Genomic DNA, 18,522 nt, shown 5'->3' on the forward strand with positions numbered 1-18,522 from the left:
ACTTTGCTTTTAAAATGAATGATATATATGGCCTGAATATTGCTAAAATCTTAAATTTAATGTGAATTCTTATTCGCAATAAGTATTCAACCCATGAACAAAACTATAAATTATTTTCGATTAAAAAGTCCTTCAAAATAAATTTAAGTTTTCTTTTGCTTGTGTGCATAAAAAAATCATATATATATATATATATATATATATATATATATATATATATATATATATATATATATATATATATATATATATATATATATATATATATATATATATCGTGCGCGCGCACACATTTAGTGAACCCTTGTGGTTGGCTTCATGTGAGACATAAATAGCGAAGATATGGGCATGTCTAGCCCTAAGGGCTAATATCTAAAAGACAAGGGAGTTGTTTTTATTGTTTGAAGTAATGTTTATCTTGTTTGCTTTTTTATCTTAACTTTGTTATTAAAAATTAAACTAATGGATATTAATTGCTGCTCATACAAAAAGGCTAGATATGATGTCCTTATATAAACATAAAATTGAGTTTTTTTTGCTCAACAAAAGATCTATAACTTTTAAGAATTTTTTTACACTATCAATATGATATTCTTTCAATCTAAGAGGGTTCTTACTTGTTATATTTCAATTGTAGCTTATCAAGTTGACTCAAGTTAGCAGTAAAAAATATAACTAATCCATAAAACATAACTATAACATAGCGCTATTATGAAATGTTTGTGATTTATCCTTTTGAACCCTATCACAATTAAGGATTTTCCATATTTAAAGTACCATTTGAATTGATTAAAAAAATAGAGTATTGCTCATAAATGTTTTGTTGCAAGCATTAAACTAAAATTGTTCTCTAGCAGTTGTTGCGATGAAAATTCATTAGGTGATATGTATTTTTCACATTATTTTTGTGCATCATTCATTCCCCCGCATCTTCGATATTTTACTTTATGATATACATTAATTATTTACTTTTAGAAAAATGAATACTTGTCAGTTGTTTAAAATTCTAGTTAATTCTCATACTTTACTGGTGAAAATGTATGAGCAAATGCACGTATAGAAGAAGAAATACAATAAAAAAATTATAACCGATCATCGTCCAATGATAAAACTTATCAAAGCAGTGCTAGTATAATATTGAGACATTCATGTTATGACTACAATTTTGAAAGTGAAGGTAATTATCTGGGTGACAGCTGGGTGACAGAGCAGCCGATTAGTAGGTTGCCGGTGATGGTGGACACGGCGAGGATAGCTGGCCTCAGGGTCAGAGATCTGATGGAGCCAGGGGGAGGACGATGGAGAGAGGAGCTGATTCAGGAGGTGTTTGGGACGCAGCTGGCAGAGATGGTCCTGGCTCTACCAGTTCCTGCTCGGGAGAGGCCAGACAGACTAGTCTGAGTGCCGACAGGGAGGTCGCAGGTGCGCGCCAGGGATATTCATCAGTTGATGAGCTGTGAGCCAGGCCGGCAGATAGAGGGGGGATGGATTTGGAGGATGCGGATTCACCCGCGTGTGGCGCTCTTCATCTGGAAGGTGGCATGGGGCTGCTTACCGACCAGGAGCTTGTTAACACGGCGTGGGATGAGGATCACTCAGGGTTGCGAGGTGTGTATAGATACTAAGGAGACTATTGATCATGTTTTACTGCAGTGTCCCAGAGCCAGGAAGATTTGGAGGAGAGCACCGGACCTACTGCCCCACTCAGTCGAGTCGGTATAGGATTTGATTCATTGGTTGAGGGTTTCCATGCGGAGGCCTAGTATTGCTGATGCAGGGATTCGCTGGGCATATTTGGCTTATTATATTTGGTTGGACAGGAATGCTGGCTTGTTTGAGGGTAGGAGATTACCACCGAGGATGGTGGTGGACAGAGCGATACGTCATGCGAGGGAGATCACCATAGCTACCGTGAGGTTCTCTTCTGGGATGGCCGGGGACATCTGGGGTACTTCTTCTGCTGTCACAGCGCCCAGGTTCGTCCTTGTTTCTTGGGTACCCCCACCCCCTGGTTATCTCATAGTGAACTTCGATGGTAGTATGTCGGTGGACGGAGTGTCCGGAGGCGTTGGTTTTGTGATCAGAGATCATCTCGGGAGGATGATAGCAGCTGACGGCCGTCGTACGCCGGGACTTACTGCTGTTGGGACGGAGCTGCGGGCAGCTTGGGAAGGGATATCCTTTGCCAGGCAGATACTGGGTGCTGAGCGGCTATGCCTTGAGGGGGACTCCTCTGTGGTGATTGACTGGGTTCGAGAATTGGACAGATATGGTGATGGTCATCCTCTTATCCGCGATACTCGTAGGTTGGCTCAGGAGTTGAGCGATTTTCAGGCTTTACACGTTTTTCGGAAGACAAACAGTGCAGCTGATTGGGTTGCCTCCTATGTGGCCCGACACTCCGGAGAGATCCTTTGGACATCGGTAGGAGGGATACCCCCTACTCTGTACTCTTTTCTTTCTTCTGATATGGCTGGATGTACTCACGTTAGAGCTATATGAAATGTCGCTTTTACCAAAAAAAAGGTAATTATCATATGATTATTTTATTGCATATATAGAGCCACGCATAATTGAGTGTTTAATCAATATCTCGCGCTCAAGTAATTGAAGTAAAAAGGAAATACGAATCTATGTATTTTAAATAAAGTATTTATATGTGTTAGGACTAAAGGCTCTGAATTTGCACCAAGAGATCATCTTGTTCCATCTTATATACGAAAATTTCAATATCTTACAAGGTTGATTAGTTTTAGCAATGTTTTGGGGCCACCGTCCAACATCATCATGCCTTTTCATTAACCATAAATGTATACAATGAATGGTAAAGATCATTGGGCCATGCGGGTTCTCCATAATAATTATGCCCCATTCTTTAGCCAATTTATAATAATACATTATTTATTGAAGAAAATTTAGAAATTTTGCTCAATCATATAATTTTACTTCAATAGTTTATGTCAATTGTTATTACAACATATAATGACATCAAAAATGAAAAGTAATATTATTTCATACACTTTACACAAGAAAATATTTTGGATCTGTACATAACTTGAAGGAAAATCTATGCCTGTCGTTTGCATGTATGCATCGGCAGTTTGAGAAAATTTTGTAAATACCAAGAGTCTCTGATTAAGCTTAGATGACTAATAAAAGACCAAATAGACTATTCATAGCTCAAGAAAAGATGTGTGAACTTTTTGCTCTAAAAAAATCATGACATGGACTCATCTATTTGAAATTGATGTGCTCACGCAACAAGCAAGTGACAACATTCCTGAGTTCATGGTTCATGGTTTGATGAAAAGATAATTAATTTAACTCAAATCTCTGACAGAACAATCCATATGACCATACAGGGAATTATGAGCAACATGTGATGGCATCAAATCAAAACAACAGTCAATCTAATCAATCCATCTAAGTTACAACTGGAGGAGGTTGTCCAAACTATGATTATCTAGACTAAAAGCTAGCCAGGAAATCTTTAGCATGGGTAACAATTTATTAGATGTATTGTAGTCATTGTTATGGCTTTATATTACGCATGATATTTTTGATTTTTCACTTTAGATGCCAAGCGAAAGTGCTCGAGTTTGAGTACTTCATCGATATAGAATGTATCATTGAGATGCAAATTAGTCTATTTTTTATACAATTTTTTTGTAAAAACCTTTTAACTAATTAACATACACAGTCTGCAAGATTTTTCTTTTAATAGATGATTAGGCCAATAGTTCAGTTTACATAATCCTTATGCAACAAAGATAACATGATTGTTCTTGAAAGAAGTTCCATGAGATTGCAACAATTCTATCACTATTCCTTCAAAAATAAAATAAAATTTCTATAATTGGTGGAATGAAATCACAGTTGCAAAATCTTGGTTCCTTGCTTGCCTATATAGAAGTTATATTCTTCCAAACTATATTTAGCTCAGAGATTTGGTCCATTTTAACATGACATTAATATGATTTCACCTTTAGATATGGAAGAAGCTGTGGAGGAAGTTGAAATGGAAGAAAATTTGAGGGCATACCCCAAGGTGAGCAACTTTTTAGAAGATGTTATTCAAATGGTTTTAGATATTAGATATTCATGCAAGATTTATAGAAATACTTGTAGAGAAATCAATGTGTACATATCTAGGAGGAAAGTTGTGTATGTGGAGAGTTGCCTTTCCATCTACAAGTTCTGAGTGCAGATTATGAATGGGAACTAGACCACTCGAGTACTAGATGGCTTTGGTAATGTTAACAAAGTCTAAAGGCGATGAAGTATTGATGACATAATATTTATTTGATAATGAGCTAAAAGTTTTTATGTCCCTGTTTAAAATTAATAAGATTTGATATTTATTTGCCACTGGAATTCAAACGCCATCATCTTGAATGGCAAAGCCGCGACCAGCTAAGCAAAGAGAAAAATAGTTAAAATGACAAACGAATACTTGATAACTTCACCCAATTATTTTGTAATAATCAGGTATAAATTCAAATTAAGTTTTTGATAATCTTACTGGATTGAATTCGGATTATGTATATATAGGATGCAAATTTTTATTAAATTAAACTCAAATGTAGCTATGTTGGAAACCGAAAACCTGATAACTCGAATATTGGAAAATTAATTATATATAATACATGTAAATATAGGAATACAAGAAAAATTGGCTGCATAGTTTGTGTTGATTCCTTTTATTCATATTTGGATTTACTTTGTTTTCTCGTGTATGCTCTTCTAAACTCTAGTTTTGTTTTCTCATGCATGCTCTCCTGAACTCTTATCAGTTGCTATTTTAATTCCAAAATCCCAATCAATACTAAGATTTTGATTTTGTTTCAATCAAACTAAATATATATAGAAACTTCATCTATTTTAAAGGTGTTTGGATTTTTTTAAAAAAAACAACCATTCATTTCTCATATCCTACTTCTTTCACTTTTCATGTCCTACTGTTGTAATGATATACTATTATGATAAGAATACTCTTAGCTTTGGACATTATTAATTAAACCTCGAGAAAACTTATTCATTAAACTAATCCTCAAGAAAACTTAAATCCAAACTCGAATCTAATTGTTAATAATGTGAGCCCGGAACTTATCCATTTTAATGGAACTAAACTTGAATCCATTTTTTTTTAATTATTATATCAAATTTGGATATCGATATTGTAAGAATCCAACCTGCATTCAACCTATTTATGCTTCTAGCTACAATCCCATGTGAAAGTAGCATGGCTGCTCCCGCGCCTGATCAAATCCTCTAGGGTTGGCTCAACAGCAAACATACAACCGAACATATTATTGTTAGGACCTGTTTGGTTCGCGAGAAAAAAAAGAAAAAGTATGATCAATAGAAAAATATAAAAATGCCTCTTTTTAATTAGAGTTTTCAAAAAAAAAAAGATAAAAAAGTAAATGAGAATAAGATTCCTATATTTCATGAGAGAGAAATATCTATGAAGAGCATGGAAAAACTACGTTTTCACTAGTTCGGAATTGGAGTTTTTTTTGGCTAAAATGGAAGTATCATACATAACGTGTACAGATACACCCAAAAAAGTCAAAAAGTAGTACATCACAAAGAGCACTAGACAACTCCGCCTCGCCCACCTATAGGTGGTCCCCTGAATGGTCAGCAACAAAAGAAGCCACGCAATTCGCGGCACCATTGGCCTCTCTGAACACATGCCTCGCTTGGATCACCATCACGTCACAAACCATGGCCTAGATGTCTCTCAGCAGTGGGTGGTAATTGCCAACCCCACCCGATGCCTGTAAGATCCACCCAATGATCATCGCAGAGTCCCCCTCCAAGAGAACCTCTCGCTCCAGCAAAGCACGTCGAATATAGCTCAATCCCGACCAAGTCGCTCTTAACTCTGCCGCTGGCACCGAGGTGTCGAACAAGTGGCAGCCTCCGGCCGCGATCACCCTAGAATCCGGAGCCATGACGACGAAGCCCACACCTCCATACCGCCGTCGTGCAAAACGCATCCATCGAAGTTGACCTTGAAGAAACTTAAGGGTGGGGGCTCCCAGGTGAAAAACACCATACGGGGCGCTCCATGAGCATATGTAGATATTCTGAGCTGTCAAAGATCTATTCAAGTAGATCGCCTGAGAGGCCTCTACTGCTAGCATCCGCACCCTCCAACCGCCACCTCGGGCGGGGGGCTCATCTTGCCAAAAGTCCATGCATTCCTCGCTAGCCAGATCTAATAGACAGTATAGGTCGCCCGCACTGCCTCAGGTCTAGACTACGAGGCCGTGACCAAGCATCGAAGTACCTGGAGAAAGGATGTCGCGTGACGCCATAAGTCCATGGGGAAACCTGCTCGCCTCCAGACCCTTATGGCCCGGTGGCATTGGAAGATAGCATGGTCCAGCGACTCATTAGTCTAACACTTCGGGCACTGAGGGTGGATACCCATCCCCCTCCTGCATAGCAGCAATCTCGTCGATAGCCTACCCCAAACGACCTTCCAGAGAAATAAGGCCACTCTGGGGTGTAGCCCAAACCGCCAGATCCAGCCGAGATCCACCCCCAAATGCCCTTTGCCCTGGACAACACAGCAAACGTCAGCCACCCTGACTCTAGCCCTGCAAGACGAGCTCCACACCCTGACATTGGGGCAAGGGTGCCCTGGAAGCTCCGCAAGTGGCTCCCTAAACAGCTGATCGATCCGATGGGTATCCCAGCCGCACCACTCGGAAGAAGAAGGTCGCACACCCGGAGTCCCTCCTCGGAAGAAGAAGGTCAACACTGACTAGGGTCGGCCAACGCCTCAACGAGAGCTCCTCCACCCAAGCGTCCCCCACCACATCCATGCTCTGACCATCACCGATCAGCCACCTGCATCTCGATAGGACCAAAGGTATGTACCTACAGATCTCGCACCAAACTGGTGTCGCCCTCCGAACCCCAAGTGGGGTCCCACTGCTCCGAACAGGTCCATACCCGACGACCATCATCTGGCTCCAAACAAACTGTGGCTCTAAGATAACTCTGGCAGTGTGCCGAGTGATCAGTGTCTCTCTTCTGACCAGTAGAGACTGAATACCCAACCTTCCTGCCCTAGTCGGTTGGCATACCGACTCCCAGTCCACCAGATGAACCCCCCGGCCACTACCCTGCGACCCCAAATGAAGCTCCGAGCAAGCCTCTCAATCCTCATCAACACCGTCCTGAGGACAACGGTGTTCGACATCAAGTAGACAGGCATGGAGCAGAGTACATACCTGACCAAGGTCATCCTACTCATCATGGAGAGCGATGCCGCCCTCCAACCCTCCAACCTCTGCTGCACCCGGTGCACCATGTCTTAACAGTCCGAGATACGCAATCTCCTCCCAATGATCGGAACTCCCAAATAGGTCCATGACCCATCCTGCTCTCTCATACCTAGTAGCCCCCTGATCTCCTGTCGCACCCGCACCGCAGTCCCCGGGTTGAAAGCAACTGTCGATCTTTGAAGGTTCACCCTCTGACCCGATGCCCAACAGTAATCCTTCAAAATCCTCTGAAGAACAATAGCATCCCTAGGCCGAGCTCTGGCCAGTAGAAGACAGTCATCTGTAAAGAGAAGAGGAGAGATCGGCTGGGCACCAGAGGCCGAAACATAGGCCTCCAGCACTTGATCCCCACAAGCATGTCGCAGAGCACGAGACAATGAGTCAGCACAAATGATAAATAGGTATGGGGAGAAGAGACAACCTTGGGGCAGTCCGACGGATGACCGAAAAAAAGGCGAAGGTGTGCCGTTTGTCACGCCCTGAATTCGATTCATAACACGACCGTGCTATTGCAAACCTTTGCTCGCAATAACACGCAACCACTTCAAAACTTCAAAACTTCAAATCAATTATGAACAATTTCATTTATGAATGTAATCAAATGTTTCATCATTAAGGATTAATACAGAGCTTCTAAAAATATCAGCATTTAATATTTCATTTTTTTCCATACTCCTAAAGCATGTCACGCTCCTTGCTCCTAGCAATCCTATTTATCTGTGAGAACATAAATGAATGGGTGTGAGCTATAAAAGCTCAGTAAGTAACCATGAGTAATCTTATCAGATCAAGTACAATGTTTTGCATGCTAGTGCATTATTTTAAGAAACTAACAGTTGTAACAAAGTAAACATTTCATATAAACAAACCAGTTATAAAACTATGTATGTCCATTTATGCAACTTCATAAACATGGTTATACATCATAAAACTTTTGCCATTATCCCATACTTTGAAATCCATACTTATCATTATTCATGCTTTGAAATCCGTACTTGTCATTATTCATGCTTGGAAATTCGTGCTCTTAGATGATAGTGCAGCTATGATCACTATTATTATCCGTGACAGGGCCATAATCTTTACCAACTATTATTCTCCATTGGCAGGGTCTAAGCCAAGCTATTATAACCCGCTGGCGAGGGCCTTATACCGAACCACTATAACCTATTGGCGAGGGCCATAATCTTTTCCAACTATTATTCTCCGTTGGCAGGGTCTAAACCAAGCTATTATAACCCGCTGGTGAGGGGCATCTGCCAAGCTACTATAACCCGCTGGCGAGGGCCATATGCCGAGCTACTATAACCTGCTGGCGAGGGCCGTACATAGCAATCTGAGAGTTCATAAACCATATCATGCTTTTCATGAATCTTATCGCATAGATACATTGGAAAGTAAATGATAACATCATGATGAATAAAACTCATGACCATGCTGAAAACTCTAATTTTCGTGCAACTTCTAAATCGTCACGAATTTATATACATAGCATGATAATCATGATAAATGTCATCTATTTAAAACCATGCAACACTTACTAACACATGCTTGATCCTCATTTTGCGAAAACATAAATAATCATATACTATTTTATAATCAAATAGTCACATGTATTTGATAAAACATAAGATTATATCAGGGTCACTTACTTTTTCCGCAATTCATATACACAATTCAAATTGCATAAATAATACTTATTCATTTTATAAATCATGATACATGATCTATAATAAGATTAAGACAGGTTACTTACGTTACATTGCTCACCAAATGCCAATTCTGCAATTACTTATCAACATCATCAAATTATTTGTTACTTGCACGTTCAACTTCATTTATTTATATCTTTCTTAATTAAGCAGTTTACAACCCATCTACAGGACTCAATTTCATTCTTAGGTCTCTAACCTGGTTCAATTTCCGATTTGGGTCTATTCAAATCCTCAATTTGGGTCTGACCTAATGTTTGAGTTCGGTCTAACCAATTTTCTGGTTCAGGTCTGATCCAATTTTTAGTTCAGGTTCAGATCTGACCCAATTTCTGGTTCACGTTTGGGTCATTGCATTCAGGTCCAAAGTTTAATTAGGTTCTGGATCAGGCCCTTAGCCTGGTTCAGTCACTGGGCCCATTTGTATTCAGGCTCAGAAACATAATTAGTTAATTTATAATTAAACCTTATAAGTTTTAATTAATTTAAAGGAAATCTAGCCTCAATCCATATTCAATTTAGTCCCTATATTAAAATTTGAGCTCTTCGGGCCTAGTTAGTTTTGGTTTTAAGACCACTGGGCTTGAATCAGGGCCCGGCCCGACCTCAGGCTTCTAAAGCCAAGTTTATTTGAAGCCCACTCCAGAATTAGGCCCATTTCAACCCACAACATATTTTATTTTATTTTTCTTTCTTCTTTTGTTTTTCTTCTTTTCTTCTTTTTCTTTTCTTCTTTTTTTTTTCTTTTCTTTTCTTCTTTTTCTTTTCTTTCCTTTCCTCCCTTCCCGAACCTTCTTCTCCTTCTTTTTTTTTTCTTTTCTTCTCCTCTTTTCCTTCTTCTTCTCTTCCCGATCTCCTCTTCCTCTTCTCCTTTTCCCCCATGAAGCTAGGAGATGAGCTCGGAAGGGCGCTGGGGAGGAGGCTGGCCCGAAACTGACGGCGCTGCGGCCAACCAGCGGCGCCCACGGTGGCTGCGGTCCAACCTGCAGCAGCCACGGCCCGACTGGCCGCTCTCCTTCTCCACCTCCGGTGTAGGAGATGGGGCATAGGCACCTCTCGAGGAGCAAAGGAACCAGCCGAAATCGGTGGTGCCCGCATGGTGCGCGGCCGACGCCCACAGTCGGCCCGATGGCGTCCACAGTGCCCCGAGCCAGCGGTGTCCATGGCTAAAACAGGGAGATTCCCCCTTTGGCTCTTCTTCTCCAATCATCTCTGGCTGAAATCAAACTGGTTCCGCCCATGGGAACCGGATTTGCATGAACCGAGAGCTCTTTCCATGAATCGGGAGGTAGGTCTGCATTTTTGGATTTCTAGATCTAAGGTTTTAATGGAAGGGGAAGCCTTGATCGGGTGAAGGAGAAAGATCCTCGGCCAATGTCAGATCACAGCCGATCATTGGTTAGACCTTTCTCCTCCCTCTTCATCTTCTTCCTACCCTTCTTCTTCTTCTATTTTTCTTTTCATTTCTTTATTTTTCTTTTGTTTTGATCATTTATTTGGATAGATAGGAATATGAAATGGAAAGGATGGAGTGATCAAGAGACTTACCTAGCTCCGGGAAGGAGCTGTGGGGCTTTTCCGGCGAGCTGCTGCGTCTGCTCCGGCCACGCAGTGTGGGGATGAGTTGAGGGTGTCTCCTCCTCCATTGCTCCCGATCCAGCTCCTTTGCACAGACAGAGAAGGGAATGAGAGGCAGTGAGAGGGTGAGAGGCAGTGACTCACTGAGGAGTCCATGGCATTTATAGCCTCATCGGGAGGAAGGGGGAGGGAGAACGGCCACTGTTCGGCGGTTATAACCGCCTCAACAGCTTCCTTCCCGAAGCTACTATCCCTTGGATTTCCAGATGGGCCACCGACTACGATCCAGGTTGGCCCATCTGGACTCAATAATTACATTCTTCCCTCCTTAAAAGAAATTTCATTCTCAAAATTTTACATATCTTAATTCCTAACAAATGAAGGTATTTAATCTTTTATCTAACATTCCACCAAGCTTCCACTGCGCAAATTTGATCGAGCCCGACATTTCAAAGGCTTAACAACTTAATCTTAATTTGTATTAACTCTAACTTTCTCGTTGAAGTGATAAAATTCTTAAACATAACATCTATAAGAATAGCTTTCTTAAGGGAGACGACATCACATAAAGACTGGTTCAATTCTTATGGTGTGCATTATAGAGAATTAGAAACCCAGATGATACAAAGGGGTCGAAAGATTTACAATCAATTGACACATGGCCTTCATGGAATAATCTAAAATGACACTTGTCACTATTTGGTCACTCATACCAGCATTCTACTAATTCAATGCAAAAGCTGAGCTCCCGATTCAGTAGGTTCCGAGTCGTTCTTCTTTTTATTTGGACAGTCCCGTGCCAAATGTCCATGTTGACCACAAATGAAGCAGACTCCCATCTTCTTAAAACAAGGCCCCCCATGAGTCTTGCCACAATAGGTACAAGCCTCAAATCTCTTCTTCTTATTTGTATTACCTTCAGGGTTCTCTGGCCTGTCACTCAGACTTTCTGTCATCTTGGGTCTCTTTTTGTCGCCCCTTTCTTTTTCTGATCTCTTCAATTCGGCTTCCAATTTTAGAGCCCTTTCCAATACATCCTGATAACTTGTGAAAATCAGAACGGCCAATCTGGATCTAATCCCATATCTCAGATCTTGTTCAAACCTATTAGCTTTACTTACCTCTTCCTCTATAAACTGGGGACAAAACCTGCCCAATTCATTGAACTTGCTAGCATATTCCAATACTGTCATACTCTTTGTCTGCTTCAGGGCCAAAAATTCATTCTGCTTTATCAATCTCACCGAATGGGGGAAGTACTGATTGTAGAATTTACTTTTGAATTCCTCCCATGTCAGTTGTTCACCATTTTTTTGAACAGCAGCCTTCATAGCTATCCACCAGAACTTGGCGTTTTCTCTAAGCATAGGAACCGCCAATTTGATCTTGACCTCCTCGAAAAATTGTAAGGCATCAAACATCTCCTCTATCTCTCGAATCCAGATCTTAGCAGCCAAGTAATCAGCCTCTCCCTCAAATATTGGAGGTTGCAGCCTTTGAAACTTCTCATAATAGGTATCTGTGGACGATACACGGAAGGTGAGCTGCATTTGCTGCTGCTACTGAAGAAGCTGTGCCACCACTTGGCATACACCAGCAAGATCTGCCTGAGTGGCTACGATGTTTGGAGCTGGCCTAACTGGCATGTTGGTAGCTTCTTGGGATGATGTTTTTACTCCTTTTCCTTTATAGTTAGCCAGTACTTCATTCTTGCTATCACTCATCGTTACCTATCAAAATATTGTATTAATTATTATTCATTTCATCACTATATATATATATTTATATGTATATATATTTATTATTAAAATATTATTATTGTTCTTACTGTGATTCCAATTATGTGAAAGCTAACTTAGCTACCCATTCCCATGATTAATTTTAAAGTTTTAAATCATGGTTAAACTTTTTGTTCTGATACCACTAAATGTCACGCCCCGAATTCGGTTCATGACACGGCCGTGCTATTGCAAACCTTTGCTCGCAATAACACGCAGCCACTTCAAAACTTCAAAGCAATTATGAACAGTTTCATTCATGAATGTAATCAAATGTTTCATCATTAAGGATTGATACAGAGCTTCTAAAAATATCAGCATTTAATATTCCATTTTTTTCCATACTCCTGAAGCATGTCACGCTCCTTGCTCCTAGCAATCCTATTTATCTGTGAGAATATAAATGAATAGGTGTGAGCTATAAAAGCTCAGTAAGTAACCATGCATAATCTTATCAGATCAATTATAATGTTTTGCATGCTAGTGCATTATTTTAAGAAACTAACAGTTGTAACAAAGTAAGCATTTCATATAAACAAACCAGTCATAAAACTATACATGTCCATTTATGCAACTTCATAAACATGGTTATGCGTCATAAAACTTTTGCCGTTATCCCATACTTTGAAATCCATACTCATCATTATTCATGCTTTGAAATCCATACTTGTCATTATTCATGCTTGGAAATTCGTGCTCTCAGGTGATAGTGCAGCTATGGTCACTATTATTATCTGTGACAGGGCCATAATCTTTACCTACTATTATTCCCCATTAGAAGGATCTAAGCCAAGCTATTATAACCCGCTGGCGAGGGCCGTATGCTGAGCTACTATAACCCGCTGGCGAGGGCCATAATCTTTGCGAACTATTATTTTCCGTTGGCAGGGTCCAAACCAAGCTATTATAATTTGCTGGTGAGGGCCATCTGCCAAGCTACTATAACCCGCTGGTGAGGGCCATAATCTTTGCCAACTATTATTTCTAAATTAGTATGGTCTAAACCAAGCTATTATAACCCGCTGGCGAGGGCCATATACCGAGCTACTATAACCCGCTGGCGAGGGCCGTACATAGTAATCTGAGAGTTCATAAACCATATCATGCTTTTCATGAATCTTATCTCATAGATACATTGGAAAGTGAATGATAACATCATGATGAATAAAACTCATGATCATGCTGAAAACTCTAATTTTCATGCAACTTCTAAATCATCACAAATTTATATACATAGCATGATAATCATGATAAATGTCATCTATTTAAAATCATGCAACACTTACTAACACATGTTTGATCCTCATTTTGTAAAAACATAAATAATCATATACCATTTTATAATCAAATAGTCACATGTATTTGATAAAACATAAGATTATATCAGGATTACTTACTTTTTCCATAATTCATATATGATGAGAGCACAAAAGTGCGACCTACATGTCACCTAAATTAGTATTATTGCTAACCGATAATGATAAATTCACTGGATTAATATTATATTTGGGTTTGGCACAGATTTTCATAAATTAGAGATAAAATGCACATTGAGTACAAATTTGACTAAAGAAGAATCCCTTCCCAGATCCGACCCGGTTGAAGATCGGGTCGGGTCCGAGTCGGGTTCGGATCCGAGTCGTATTTGGGTCCGAATCGGGTCCATTTCTTTTGTGCTTTTGGAAAATAATTTTGGGTAAATCTAAATTGGCTATATCATAACTATAAGGTGCTGGGTGACCCATGACCTGAAAGAATTGCACTTGACCTCCAGCCAGAATAGATGACCCGTCTACAAGCCAAATTTCATATCATACTATTTTTTTATCTATAGACTAATTGGATAGAACTTGGTGTCTCCCAGCTCCCATCTTACGAGGGAAAGGAAAATCCAAGCCGCCCGCCTCCTGTCTTCAACACCATGATCCCACGGCAACCTCCAAATGATCCTGGTTTTCTTCCCGAATCATCGTCCACGGATCACGCCATCAACGCCTCAGCCCGCCAGCCAGCCACACCGTCTGCACATCCCAGCGTCCACGGCGTCCTCCCATCGATCTCGGATGATCGCTTCTTCCATTTCAGCGCGTTCCTAGTTTCCGGATCAGCGTCTCCTCCGTGATCCAAGCCGCCCGCGTTCTTCACGCGCTGCCATGAATATCCCAGCCGACACCCAAAGAAGGGAAGAACACCCCAGCATCTCTCCTTCCTCCCGTCGATCCCGCGCCCGGAGAAGAAAGGATCCGCGTTGCCCAAATTTTCTTCCATTTCAGCGCGTCTCCACCGCATAGCATCCGCCGTGATCCACTCCTTCCACGATCCGAATCCCAGCTCATCCCACCTCTGCACCCATGGATCCACGGCATCCCGTAATCCACATGCTCCCAGCGCCCGGATCTCATCCGTGATCAACTCCTCCCCACGTCCCCACCTTCCGATTTCAGGCGTCCGTCCGCAGCTATAAAAGGAGAAGGAGGAAGAGGAAGGGGGAGTGCTCGGTTTTGGGGTTGAGGCCAAGAACCAGGGAAGGAGAGGTGTGCTCGGCTGCTTCGGTTGATCCAAGGAAGAAGAAGGAGCTCGGCTGCTTCGGCGGAGAAAAAAAAAACAGAAGAAACAGAGCATTGCTCTGTTCGTTTGGAGAAGAAAGAAAGAAAAAAAAGTATTTTATGTTGTTCCACCGTGGGAGAGAAAGGGACATGTTTTCTTTCTTTTATTTTTGTTATTTTCTTCCTTTATTTTAATTGCAGAAGAAAGGTAGCATCAAGCTACCAATATTCATTTCTAGCATTGTAATCAATTTAGTTTTCTAAATCTATCATTTTTCTTTTTTATGCAATCCTTGTTCTAGGTTCAAGTTAATTTCTATTTTTTTTAATGCAATCTTTTAATTCTTCTTTGATGCAATACATTAAATCCTCTTTTATGCAATTTGAGTAGGCTTCAATCTCCCTAAGCACTATTTTCATCCATTTTAATTTATGCAAAAAAAAAAATTCTCCTTTGAATAGTTAAACATTTCATGAATTCATAAATACTCTTTGATTTCTAAGTACTTATCTTTTTATTATTTTTAAACAAAGAAAATTCTCTGGTAAATTAGAGAATCTATCATCATCCCCGACATCATGTTTTTTTTAGTTATTCAAAAATCGATTTTGAATCCGAGTGAACGTTCTAATTTTTAAGCAACTCCAATCGCCTCCCTGTGGATCGACCTCTTACGACCACTATTCTTCGAGTAGGAAAGGTAAGAGTAAAATTAAATTTAAACTTTGTTCGTCGGTTCTAACAACGATCTGTCTAGCATATTTTTAGGTAGACGGAAATCAGACGAACAGAATTTTGGCGCCGTTGTCAGAGAGGCAAATCGAGAAGCAAGAACGATCACGAAGATCAAATCGAATTTTGGATGCCCGGACTGAACGCACTCCAGTAGTAAGTTTTTATTTTTATTAATTTTCCTTATTTTGATTATTTTCAGTTAGTAATTTCGTAGTTATTAAATTCTGAAATTTGAAATTCGAAATTAAAGTTTTCTAAAAAAAAGTAAAAAAAAAATTTGAAAAAAAAAATTCAAAAATTCAAAAATTTAAATTCAAAATTTGAATTCTGTGATTCGAAATTTGAAATTCAAAAAAAAAAGTTAAAAAAAAATTAATTAAATTAAAAAATTCAAAAAAATATTATTTTTGCTAGTAATTGATAAGGTGCAATCCCCCGAGGTTATCATACCTTTATTGGGGCTCCTCACGGAGTAATCTCCAGAGCTTATTCAACGGGCATTCGGAGATTGACTGACACATAAGGATTGTGTTTAGTTTACATTCAAGTTATTGCTATATATAAAAAAAAATTAAAAATAAAAAAAAAATTTGCTTGCTCATTTAATCAATACAACCTAATGACATTGCATAAACTTTAAAAAATATATTGATTATTTGCTGCATTTAGTATCAAGCATTTGCATAAAGTAATTAAGGGCAAAACCCACTAAAAAGATAAGGTCGGAAAGTCATTACCTGTCCTTAGCCCAAAAATCACCACCTTGCATACTTATCCTAAGCCAAATTAAATTAAAATCAAATTAAACGTTGGCCTTAGGGTTTTCGAGCTCAATTAGACTCTTGGAAAGAAGTGGCTGAAAGCCACTCCAGTGAGAATTTAGTAATTGGTGATGTCTAGGAAAGTTTTACAACAGTGAGAACTGTTACGGGTATTGTGGTATCGGTGTATCCCTTCTGGCACCACCACACACCCCGGGACTTTCCTGGTCACTGATTACTGGATTGCTTAACTGGTAAGCTCAAGCTTAATCTGAAAGGGAGATTAGGAGCTGTCTAATCTAGGAGAGAATTTCAGGAACTTTTTAACCTGATACATCTCTGTGCAACTAGATTTAAGAAGCTACTAAACCTCACTTAGTTCTAAGACTAATAGGGTCAAATTGTTGTGTGCTGTTGGTTGTGGTCATCTGTGTCTAGTCCTTCTCTTCTTTTAGGATTTCGTTTATTGTAGGAGTCAAATCTAATTAAGTTGTGATAATGTATGCATGGTAGAAGGTCATTAAGGGATAAGTTAACCCCATTTGATCCTGAGATTGATAGAACTTTTCATCACAACCTGCGAACTATAAACCAACCGTCGATCTCTACAATGGGCGAACATATTAGAACCCTGAATGAATTGTTTGCACCCGCATCCGCTAGTCCCCCTACGTGCATAGTATTACCAATTAATAACGCAGCCCAATTCGAGATTCGGGCTGCAACAATAAACATGTTACCCAAGTTCCATGGGTTCGAGAGTGAACAACCCTACATTCATCTAAACAAATTTTTGACAATCTGTCAAACGTTTAGAAATCAAAATTTAGATGAAGAGGGTATTAAATTAAGGTTATTTTCCATGACTTTAGAGGATCGTGCTGCTGCATGGCTGTATTCCCTAGCTTCAAATTCCATCACATCATGGGAACAACTATCTAGGAAGTTCATGGCTAAGTTCTATCCCATGGTAAAAACTGAAAAAATTAAGGATGCAATCAGAACTTTTAGAGGAAAATCTGAGGAGGAATTTTCCCAACTATGGGAAAGATTCCATGATCTTTTGGTCAAGTGCCCCCACCATGGGCTTGACAAGGCTGATCTAGTACATTTCTTTTACAAAGGACTACCTCCGGCACATAGAAACATGATCGAGTCCATGCACAAAGGTAGGTTCATGGACCAAACTCCGGATCAAGCCTATGAATTTCTTGTTGACTTAGCTGAGAACGCCCAAAATTGGAGTAGCTATGGTGAGGAAGTAAATAGAGATGAGTTCGGGTCTAGAAAACCAGGTAATTATGAAATGAAAACAGACCCAGAACTCAAAAATGTTATGTCCAACCTAGTGAATGGGATGAACAATTTAAGTAAAAAGTTTGATGCTTTTACTGTTTCCACTAGTTCGAGTTCATACAAAGAGTCAAATCCCATCATGAAAGTGGAACACGAGTCATATAGTTTGTGTGTCTTGTGTAACAGTCTGGAGCATCTAGTGGAGTGCTGCCCTAATCTGCCCATCATAAAGGCCGAGCAAACAAATGCTCTAAATTCATACAGTGCCTTTAAGAAGCCCACTCCCAACTCGTTCAGCCCAGTTTACCACCCTGATAATAGGTTCCACCCAAATTTCTCATACAAGCAAAATGAACCTATTCAGCATCAAAGTGGTCCACCAGGTTTTCAAAACAACTTCCCCAGGATAGGTCCACCACAAATGAACCAACCTTTGGTTCCATCTGTTCCTCCTTATAATGCCCCTATCCCACAGCAACCTTCACAATTAGAAACCATGATGGCTAATATGATGAAACAACAACAAGATTTTATCAAGCAACAACAACAGACCAATACAGCCCAAGCCCAGACTAACCAATTCCATGCACAAGCAATTGCAAAACTTGAGGTTAGTCTGAGCCAAATAGCTAACTCTCTAGGGGATAGGAAGAAAGGTGAACTACCTAATCAACCAGTGCCTAACCCTAGTAGACAACAAAATCAAGGTCAGATAGGTCAGCATCAAATCAATTCTAATGGAAATCCGACCTATAAAGTCCAGGCAATTACCACTTTAAGGTCTGGCAAACAAGTGGACAATAAAGTCCAA

The 18,522-nt window shown here is 40.0% G+C and overlaps 1 protein-coding gene across 1 annotated transcript; it reads right to left on the reverse strand.

Moving 5' to 3' along the window:
* Positions 1-11,322: 11,322 nt before the first annotated feature.
* LOC120111451 lies at positions 11,323-12,144 on the reverse strand. The gene has a single exon (XM_039128497.1). The coding sequence runs from the start codon at positions 12,142-12,144 to the stop codon at positions 11,323-11,325; it is 822 nt and encodes a 273-aa protein (XP_038984425.1).
* Positions 12,145-18,522: the final 6,378 nt, after the last annotated feature.

The sequence above is a fragment of the Phoenix dactylifera genome, chromosome 8, assembly GCF_009389715.1.
Source record: "Phoenix dactylifera cultivar Barhee BC4 chromosome 8, palm_55x_up_171113_PBpolish2nd_filt_p, whole genome shotgun sequence".
Classification (NCBI taxonomy): domain Eukaryota; kingdom Viridiplantae; phylum Streptophyta; class Magnoliopsida; order Arecales; family Arecaceae; genus Phoenix; species Phoenix dactylifera.